At 30.3% G+C, this 11,772-nt stretch overlaps 1 protein-coding gene across 1 annotated transcript; it reads right to left on the reverse strand.

Annotated features, from left to right (window-relative positions):
* Positions 1–3,686: 3,686 nt before the first annotated feature.
* On the reverse strand, positions 3,687–7,661 carry LOC139482889 (neuronal acetylcholine receptor subunit alpha-6-like). The gene is made up of 4 exons (XM_071266919.1): positions 7,505–7,661; positions 5,005–5,152; positions 4,571–4,722; positions 3,687–4,064 (listed from the first exon to the last, which is right to left on the reverse strand). The coding sequence occupies exons 2-4, from the start codon at positions 5,080–5,082 to the stop codon at positions 3,740–3,742; spliced, it is 555 nt and encodes a 184-aa protein (XP_071123020.1). The 5' UTR covers positions 5,083–5,152; positions 7,505–7,661; the 3' UTR covers positions 3,687–3,739.
* Between the last annotated feature and the right edge of the window lie 4,111 nt (positions 7,662–11,772).

Below are 11,772 nucleotides of genomic sequence, written 5' to 3' on the forward strand. Positions count from 1 at the left end.
CAAACAAATGTTAATATGTAGATAATTGGTCTAATTCATTAACATGTCAATTAAATATAATAGATTGGCATATAATCTTAAAATACCTGATAATAAATGTTTGTCATGAATGCTTCGATACGAATGCCAGCTTATTATAATCAGGAAGTTGAATGGTCATATGACTTTTTAATTTTCATAAATCAATGATCATATAGTAGAATATGGCGATCTGTTTTGGACTTGCATGGTTCTAGTTATCGCCTCATTTCAAATTACAGAACTTGCAGTCTCATTTAACATTAAAATCATAAATACAACATGTTAAAATTACTTAAAAATTCAAACATATGGTAAATTCCCGTACAATATACCATGCCGGTTCTATTTGCATATTACATTTAATACAGTTGCATACCATATGTCAAGTTCAAAATTGAAAATAGCAATTTAAAAAAGATAACCTAATATCAGTCATTTAAAAACATGCACAATTTGATGGTAGTTTTATTCCAAGGCTATTCCATATAACTCACACCACAGAAATACCAGAACCATAAGTCTATAAACTATATGAAAAGTAGTTTTAGTCGATATACAATTTTAACTATTTACCAGATTATAATCTCAGTCAGTCAGTTTATTTTGGTCCACGTTTATCTCATACAAATGCACGAAAGAAAAACATTTTAGTCTACGTGATTCCAAATGCGAGTTTCGAAGAATGAACATGTATGTTAAATAATGCAAATATTTTATATATGTTTAGCTTGTGTGTGCTTTACTGTGTGTCTTAATTTCACATATTATAATAAAATGTAATGAACGGAACAAATGATCTTGCAGATGTTGATGTTTTATACCAGTATTTATGGGATTTTTTAAGCTGATTAACAAAACCAATAACAAAGTTCCTAACTGGGACCAGGTTCACATGATATTTGGTGGATTTTTCTGGAATTTGAACATTTAATCATCCTTATTTTAATTTTAACAATAATACACATCAAATTGCACGCAGTAAAAATCCGTTCTTACAATGTACCTACGTCTTTCTGACTAAAATTATAATCAATGAAAACCGTTGGAACAATCTAATATAAATAGTATTATTTTTCATTTAGTCAGTTTAAATATAAATTAAAATAAAATACCTACATTTTAGATATACAATGATATAAATGGGGTCTACATTTTGGACATTTACTGGAAATTTCAGTTTCATGTGACTTTTAAATCCTTTGGATAGACAAATTAAATTTTATTTGTTTTAAAAGATAAATGAAAGCGGATTTGTGTAAAACCTTTGAAATATCATCTCTACATACGTTTGCTTTGAATTTGTGTAATAATTCATTGGAAGTAATTCTTTGTTATTAAATTATCCTGGTTTAATTAAAAAAAAACGGCATTTCTTGGTGTATATTTCTCTAATTTGAAACAAATATTAATCATCTTTTTCATTAATATCGGCATAAATGATTTTCACACATAATCCAGCCAAATGATTTTTTTATATTGGGTGATTCATAAATTACCTGTAATTTTCTATCAGTCTTAATGTTACAAATCAGTAAAAATTCATCTTTCCCGATATGCCGCAGTTTGACATCGTGAAAAAAAATAGCATTTTACGTAAGTGAAGTCCCCCCTTAGACAAGCTTACCCTCCTATAGGTTATAAGGTTAATTATACAAAAGTTTGATCAGAAATCAACTTTTAATTTTTGAATCAGTGTTTATATTGAAACTATAAAAAATGTATTATTGATATTGAATAAATACAATGCCATATGCAGTTTTGCAGGAGTTCTTATTTATTATTTGTACATGTATTTTTTTTATCATTGACAGTTCAATTTTTTGTTCAGGTAAATTAATCAATGAGTGATAGATTTCTCTTGGAAGAAATTTAAAGGTCCATCAAATAAACTATACAGAAAACATTACCTGTTGTATTTGTTCAATGGGACAATAGAACTTACAAAAGTTTAAATGGACAGGTAACTTGCAGGTGAATCTATGGAAAACTATGATAGGGTTCGCTATAAATGAATTTTCATACAAATTTAGAGCATACTTGAATAAAGAAGAGTTTCCAAAATATTTTAACAAAAATCTGCTTGTGTTTATCTTTTGAAACAGAAAATTAAAGTGTGTCTATACAAAGAATAGAAATGTCCAAATAACTGAAGTATTTAGTAATATCTGAAATGTCGACCTCATTTATCTCTTAAAGTACCACATGAAGGTATAATTTTAATTACATATTTGAATTGACTAAGTGAAAACTAGCTTGTATGCAAATGTTCATTACAAAATCACGGTGAGATCAAAAGTGTATCGTATGTTCTTAAGCTCTAGAACGGTCTATATGATTGGTTTTCTAAACTTTGGTCGTGTGTGTATAGATAAAGGCAACAGTAGTATACCAGTGTTCAAAAGTCATAAATCGATTGAGAGAAAACTAATCCGGGTTACAAACTCTTTAGATATCATTCCAAAATTTGGTCACGTGTTTATCCGTTGTTGATTATGGAATTCTTTGTTCTCGTCTGGTAACTTTGGAAAGTTTTTCTAATCTTTGGAAAGAGAAAATATCGAACTCCAAGCAAGGATAATTCAAAACGAAAAATGTTTTATCAAATGTAAAAATCCAAAGCTCAAATACACCAAACAAATGGAAAGCAACTGTCGCATTTCTGATTTAGAACAAGCATGACCTTTTGTAGAAAATGGTGGGTTGAACCTGGTTTTATTTAAGTGGAAGGCATATCAAGAAGTAAAATTGCAAAAATACAAAACTCCGAGGAAAATTCAAAACGGAAAGTCCCTAATCAAAAGCTCAACACATCAAACGGATAGATAACAACGGTCACACTCCTCGCTTGATACAGGCATTTTCTAATGTAGAAATGGCTGATTAGACGAATGCGTCGTGTGTACTCTTTTTGAGTTAATTCCATACGGTGGTTGCTTGTGTACGATGAAGATGAAATTGAGAAAGGAAATGGGAAATGTGTCAAAGCGACAACAACCCGACCATAGAGCAGACAGTTATTCCAAACTTTGTAACGTGGCTTCATGTACCCTTTTGAGGTTATTTCAATCTTTGGTCTCGTATGTACCCTTTGGATGTTATTTTTATCTTTGTTCTGGAGTGCACCCTATGGAAATTATTATTGGTCTCGTGTGTTTCCTCTAAAAATAATTTAAACTTAGATAGTGTGTGTCCCTTAGAAATGACCCAAAACTTTGGTCTCGTGTGCTAAAAAAAATGTCGATTAATGTTTGTCTGAGAATGCTTGTCTTTAGCTAGTTCGTCTGTTTTCAGCAACTTTCTTTTTTATTTCAAATTGATAACGCTAGATAATGTTGAGTTACAAAAAAACAAAAGACCAAAGGATGATACATCGACGCATTTAAAATAGCATACCTTCCAGAACTGATAAGTTCCATATAACATCTAGTCCAGTAGACTATTATGCTTTATTAGTATATCAAATAAGCAAACATGTTTGAAAAACGACTTTATAATTTTCATATACCTTTTAGTGACAAAAAAATTTATTATAGAGTGTGCAACAAACACGAATATCATCTTTAAAAATACTGATAACACAATTATCGTTAAGAAAAAAAGGATAATGGATAGATCGTGGTCCGCTAACTCAGAAATTGAATTTTACAATTGTTTAATAAGGAGACTTCTAAATGATACATGAATTTAATACAATTTAATTATTTAAAGTTGTCTGTACTTAGCGACGCTTTATAGAAAGGGTGTACTTGATACAAGCCCAATATCCTTCACAGCATGGTCCTTTGTAATCCATTCGAACTGCTGTTGATTCAACAATCTCAAACTCTTGATGTTCACGAAATTCATACATTGAAATCCCACCCGACATTAGATTAACGTCATCAGTGTCGTAACTCCATGGACCAAACTGGAAGGAGCATTCGGTAATACCTTTACCTACATCTTTACAATCGTCCGTCCAAATCCGAGACGATGGAACATACACCATTCGACCTCTGTCATACAGTAACACATTTGGTTCATAGTCAAGTTGTGTCGTTGGTCTTCAAAAAAATATCATACAATATGTTTTTATTTTCATAAAACATGCATACTGTTTTTCTTGCAAACACTGTAAAATAAGATTAAAGCACCCCTTTAAAGCAGAAAACGCACAATTTCGATAATATGAAAATAAATTTCCTTTTTGAATTTTGGACCCTCGATACTCTTCAACTTCGTACTTTAATATGCCTTTTAAACATCATGATAATGTCGTCACTGATGCGTCCTATGTAGACGTAACGCGCATTTGGTAAAGTATATTTCCATTTTTAATTTTATTCATATTGTCGAAGAAAACTCATTTGTCACAATACGAAATAAAAATAGATTTTAAAGTTGTTGAATCCGAATATTTATCAGGGAAGTAAACTTCAATTGAACATCAAGTTTTCAATCAGGTAGAAATATGAAATTGTTTGCATGAAAATCAATCATAATTAAAATGGAATTATTAACACATTCCACAATATAATTAAAACTAAACAACATTATCAATATGACCTACCGTTGGTACAAAGTAATATCGGGTAGCCATACTACAGACTGCGGAATAGAAATATGACTGAAATCGTCCCGGAATCTATCTGCTGCTTCACTGAGTCGCGTATCTGTCCATGTTGTTGGCATCCATGCATCTAATTCTAGCTCATTCGAGTTCTTGCAAATCATACAAAGACAAAATAAGTATATCATGACTTGCATTGTATGTCAATTTCAGCATTACAAATCCTTAGTGCAAAATGAAACATGAATTGTTTATATAAATTCGGAGTATATACATATAGTGATAATATATAATAATGGCATCGTGTTATATCTTTAAAGTTTTTCTCTCAAGGGTTTGTCCTATTTTTTTTATTATTATTATTTTCATAATTGTGAGATGTTATTTCGAAAACTTGTCCTTTACATTGAAACAAATATTCTCCCAACACTTACAAACTTGACTATCCTTTGTATTGCTAGACTGTGATTAACGTTAGTAATGGGCTGTTCCTTGTTTGAGGGGCGAACCATTTTGTTGTACAGGAACAGGACAGGGACAGGAAATCATCTTCGTTCATCGAAACGCTATCTGCTTGGTTTCCTACATGCACAGTAAGGGTAATGAAATATTCATGTTCGTTGCACAGAACTTAATTTTGACAACGTTGAATATATGTTCATGATACAACAATATTGATTAAAAAGTATCTTCATTGTTTTAATTTTTCATTTTTACATATGAACTGCTGCTTTCTGGGAACAAAAATATCGTATGTTTCACCGTGTTAAAAGATATTAAATAAACAATATTGTATGTTTCACCATGTAAAAAGATAATAAATAAAAAAAATGTCGTTTGTTTCACCATGTTTAAAGATATTAAATAAATCTTATTATATGTATCACCATGTTAAAAGATATAAAAATAAAAAATATCATATGTTTCACCATGTTAAAAGATATTAAATAAAAATATCGTATGTTTCACCAAAGATTTGTATAGTCTTATTATACAAATCCTTTGTTTCACCATGTAAAAATATTTTAGATAAAAACATCGTGTGTTTCACAATGTGTAAAGCATTAAATAAAAAAAATATCGTATTTTTCACCATGTAAAAAGATATTAAACAAGCATTCGGAGAGAATTGCCTGGCAATACATAGTCCCCTACATGGTAAAAATTACATTATACGGAACAAAATGCTAACTTGTTCTATAACTTGTCATGGTGTAAACAAAAAGAAACAAGTCATTATATTTAAGCATGACTAAATAGAGTGTTGAAAACTGATTGTATGAGCGAATTTTTCAAGTCAAATGACCATAACATGCACAAAATTATCAGACCGAAACCAAAAGTTTGAACTTGATCTGTAACTTGTCATGAATAAAGGCAACAGTAGTATACCGCTGTTCAAACTCAAAAATCCATGGACAAAAAACAAAATCGGGGTAACAAACTAAACTGAGGGAAGCGCATTAAATATAAGAGGAAAACAACGACACAACACTACAATTTAACACACACAAAAACCGACCAAGCATCAGACAAAATCCCACGAGAATAACAAATATAACATCAAAACCAAATACATGAATTTGGGATAGAAAAGTACCGTGACACGTCTTATCGCAATGAAAATACTATACACCAATGCTTGATGAAAAAAAAAATTGGAAAACACTCTTTACATTTGATATGATTGATACTTCAATAAAATTAGATATGATGTAATACAATGTATATCTATTTTCAAATTATAATTAATAGTTCCAAATATTTTTTCTTTCCTTTGTCCCTAACTAAAATAGATTTGTAATTTATCTAAAAAATGTCAACAACTATTATCTACACAATGTAATGTAATGAAATATATACCTTAATAAAAAATATATTATTATCTGATTAAAGGATTTTACTTAATATTTTTTTTATATACATGCATATATCATTCGTAAAATTAGTTTATACAAAATAACAAACAAACCTGGCACAAATTTTTCAAATAATATACCTAAAGAATTTCTGTTAAAAAATGAGTTATCTCTCTTTGTATAGAAATATGGTTTAACATAAGTCTGGACTAAATCATCAAAACGGAACAAATTTCATCAAAATGATCTATAACTTGTCATGATAAAACTATATAACAAATATTAAATCAATATCTTCAAGAAGGAAGATAGAAGTGTGGAAAACTGATTTGCCGGACTGACGAACAGACAGACAGACAGACAGACTGATGGAGTGCAAACCTAAAGTCCCCTTCGACTTCGTCGGTAGGGACTAATAAAACATATCGTATGTTTCACCATGTTATAAGGTATTTATAAACAATATCGTATGTTTCTTCATGTTGAATAGTTATCAAAGGTACCAGGATTATAATTTAATACTCCAGACGCGCGTTTCGTTTACATAAGACTCATCAGTGACGCTCAGATCAACATAGTTATAAAGCCAAACAAGTACAAAGTTGAGGAGCATTGAGGACCCAAAATTCCAAAAAAGTTGTGCTAAATACAGCTAAGGTAATCTATTCCTGGGATAAGAAAATTCTTAATTTTTTCGAAAAATTTATAGTTTTGTAAACAGGAAATTTATAAGAATGACCATTTAATTGATATTCATGTTAACACCGAAGTGCTGACTACTTGGATGGTGATACCCTCGGGGACGAACGTCCACCAGCAGTGGCATCGACCTAGTGGTGAAAGTATTAAATAAAAATAAAACCGTGGGTTTAGAGCGTTTGTTGCAAACTTAAAAGATACGCACTAATGCTTATGTACCTCAAAATTATTGTCCAAAGCCATATTTACAAAGTAATTCTGACCATATGGGAGAATTAAACTTATCCTAAAGATTAAAAACAACCTTTAAACATAAAATCCTAAACAATTAAAACATCTTTTCAAATAGTGTTATCAATATGAAAGTTGAACTTACCAAAGCTGAAGAGAAATATAATAAGTAACAACATCGTCTTTAAACATAAGAGCAACCGTCACATTAAAGTTATTTCTAGTTTAGTACATGTATGATGAAATTGTCAGCTGTATGCTGTGTTTACATGTATTTATTTACTACTTGGTAATTTAGATTGGGCAATCTAGTGGATTATTATATACTTATGAGCTGTAGTGTTGCACTGAATTTCCATGCCAAATTATACGGAATACAAATATTTTATTTGATTTGTAAAAATTCAATCCCCCCAAGAAAAATACAGTCATGAACATTTTATTGTTTTTTTTTACTTCATTGACGCTATTATGACATAAAGAAAATATATTAAGGTAGATTCATGGTATACCGCCATCTTGAATTGTACAATCACAGCACAAAATCGGTTTAGTTATTTGCCTAAATCTGCAAATTTGGAGACAGATTTGCAATTCAATGGTTATACTTTTTTTTTTATTTAGAGAAAACTTGTTAATTAATCGTATTATTCAAAATATTTTAACAAATATAATTTCTTTTGGTTTTAAAATCTTTTTTTTCAAATGTGCCATTTAAGGGGAGATAACTCTTTTAGTACAAAATTTATACTGGGCTAATAGGGAAATTTTTTATTTTTACTTGTAGCAAGAAAACAAGTTCGGTGACACCATGTTTTCTTTTTATTTTATTAAAACATATTATGAAACCTTTCTTCTCACAATTTATTTCAAAATTCTGTCTCATAGAATTTTTTTTATGCACACTAATATGTTTTTTCATGAACAAACTAACCAAATTTTGGCAATTTTCAACGCCTCATAGCTTGAAAAATAGCACGGTGACCCATACTTTTTATTAAATTTTTGAAAAGAGCATAGTAAAATCTTCATTTTGGCAAATTATAAAAAAATTCTGTCTCAAAAAATATATACTTGTGATCTACCTGAAGTGCGCATCGTGAGAATACATACTTTTTCGCTAAAATTAAACTCCATGGTTTACTGAAGATCTTTGTCAGGTCTTATATATATATTGTTTTATTATTAAAGTGCAACCTGCTATAACATAATAATACAAGTATCAAACATATTTTATGTCAGCCAGCCTTCATAGGCTTATGGTGCACTGTACTTCTATAGTTCTCATAGTTATCTTTTAAAAGTATCAAATATCAATTTTAATTTACAATAATTTAAGGTGTGAATCAAGAGCCGTTATCAAAGATAAACTTATGTATCGTGTGGGTTTTTTTTTTTAATGTATTTGCATTGCGATAAACTACGTGTGCGGTTGATTTGAATAGTTAAAAAACTCATTTAATAATGTATAGTGTAGGTCCAAATAACCCTTACATGTACAAGTTATACCAGATACACATATAACATAAAACTTTAAATAAGTCTTAGATCTTCGATTGTAATACTTACACGTTGATTTTTCAGTACAGTTAAGACTTTTTGTTATTTTGAAAAGAAATGGTGCACCCTTCAGGTTGTTTAATATACTTCATAATTTGGTCATTGAAATCTAATTTAGGTTAAATCAATTTTGAGATGTCCAGAATATAATCAGCAAAGCAAAGGTTATCAATTAATTTAAGTTATAAGTTTTTATTGCTTTTGTACGATCATTTACATCTATATGTAAATTACTCATATTGTACTCCATGAAAATTACATGTAAATTGGACAAAATTATGGATAAATGGCAGCTATGATGTTAAACATGTTATATTTATACCAGGGTTACATACTTTCGCAATAATTATAATCATATAAAAATGCTTTTGACATATACCACAGAGAAATAAATGCAAACTGTAATGAAAGGTTTGTTGATTGCTTCTGTGGTTTCGTTGTATGGAGGATACATTTGTCATATGCGTGTAAATATAAAAAAAAAAAAGAGGATGTGGTATGTTGCCAATGAGACAACTGTCCACAAGAGACCAAAATGACACAGACATTAACAACTATAGGTCACCATACGGCCTTCAACCATGAGCAAAGCCCATACCGCATAGTCAGCTATAAAGGCCTCGATAAGACAATGTAAAACAATTCAAACGAGAAAACGGCCTTAATTATTATTTATATAAAAAAATGAACGAAAAATGTCAATTGTATGAAAAAATCTTGATTACATTAAAATGAGTCACTCATAAAGCTCGTAACGTGTATACGTACTTTTACTAACATTCCAAGATTTCAATGTTATGAGTTTGAACAGTGGTATACTACTGTTGCCTTTATTTTTCCTAATGAACATAAATACAAAAAGCGCATCGGCATAAGAATATGTTTGTACCAAGTCAGGTATATGATAGTTGTTATCCATTATTTTGGTTTGTTTGATCTTTTAATTTTGCCATTTGATTGCGGACTTTCCGTTTTGAGTTTTCTTCGGAGCTCGATATGTCTGTTATTTTCTTTTTTTTTTTTGTCAAGCGAAATCTAAGAAGGTAGTTTTATTTCCTTGTACTGGGTCAATACCATTGCCGGCTGACTGTTATCGAAGATACCGTCAGCTCAAAAAACAGTGCTTCGATACTGATATTATTTATAAAATATATCAATAAAATTTATTGTTAGTATACAAAAATATATGATTTAAGGGAAATAAAATTCCATTCGAAGATGACCTTAGATGAATTCAGCATTTTTAACCCTATTCAAAGCTCTTAATGCCTACATGATATTTTAACACCATGGCTTTTAAATGGTTATGTTTAAAAGTCAATTGAAAAGCACTTCGGATGCTAGAATACAAATATAAAGTGTTACTTTTATTTGCTATTTCTATTTTGAACATTCTTTAGCAAAATTCGTGTATTAATGCGGCACAACTATTATCCAATAAGACGATGAAAATAGGATAGCCTTGTTTGTTTTTTATGCACTTTTTGTTGTGTTGTTTGTTGTGTTCTGTTATTTCGTTGTTTTCCTTTTATAGTTGATGCGTTTTCCTCGGTTTTAGTTTGTAATCCGGATTTGTTATCTCTCAATCGATTCATGACTTTTGAACAGCGGTATCTTACTGTTGCCTTTATGTATAGACTTGCATTTAATTTTAAAACGTGAGAAAATTCAAAGAGTGCAATAGAGAAAAAAAATGTTAAATCGAAAGAAGACGTACATCATGGACAAAATCAAAAGACAAAGCGAAAAACATTTTTAGTCCACATAAATTCCTGTAGATAACTGTACACATCTCTATGGAAAAGCTGAGCACCGGATGAGTTAGCAGCTACAGTCCCTCTAACGTGGTGAAATATATAATGCACGAAATCCTTTTAACATTGCCATTAGCCACTTGATGATCGGCAATTCTTTTTTAGTCGTTCAACATATGTTTTTTTTCTATGTCCAAGGACCATAATTCTGCACAAAACAAAATTCGAACTTGGGTCTGTTACCTGTCAAGATAAAACTATATCCCAATTATCAAATCTATATCTTCAAGCATGACGAACAAAAGTGTAGAAAATGAATATTTGAGTGAATTTTTAAAACCCTGCACAAAATCTTCAGACCTGAACCATAGATATAAAAGGCTATTATATCTATGCCTGAACCAACCTCTAAATTGATCTGCAACTTGTCATGATAAAACAATGTTCCAATTATTAAACCCATAAATGTTTTTCAAGCATGACGGGGAAAAAATTCAGAAAACTAAATATTTAAGTGAATTTTCAAATTCCAAGGACCAAAAATTCTGCACAAAATTTAAACTTGATTTGTAACTTGTCATGATAAAATGATATGCCAAATGTCAATTTAGTATCTTCAAGCATGACGAAAAAGGTGCAGAAAACCGATTATTTGAGTGAATTTTCGAAGTCCAAGGACAAAAGCTCTGTACAAAATCTAAAGACATGAACCAACCTCGAACTTGGTCTGTAACTTGTCATGATAACACAATGTTCCAATTAATAAATCAATACATGCATCTTCAAGCATGACGAAACAAATGCAGAAAACTGAATACTAGTATTTGAATGAATTTTCAAAGTATAAGGACCAAAACGCTGCCCTAAATTTGAACTTGATCTGAAACTTGTCATGATAAATCGAAGTACCAAATAGCAAATGAATATCTTCAAGCACGAAGACAAAAGTGCGGAAAACTGATTTACTGAACAGCGTGTAAACCTCAAGTCCCCTTCAACTTCGTCGCAAGTGAATTTAAAATAGTTTTGTTTTTGTTTTATGTTGATCAGATAAGTCACTGATGAGTCTTTTGTAGACGAAATGTGTGTCTGTTGTACA

This window comes from Mytilus edulis, chromosome 7 (assembly GCF_963676685.1).
Source record: "Mytilus edulis chromosome 7, xbMytEdul2.2, whole genome shotgun sequence".
Lineage (NCBI taxonomy): Eukaryota > Metazoa > Mollusca > Bivalvia > Mytilida > Mytilidae > Mytilus > Mytilus edulis.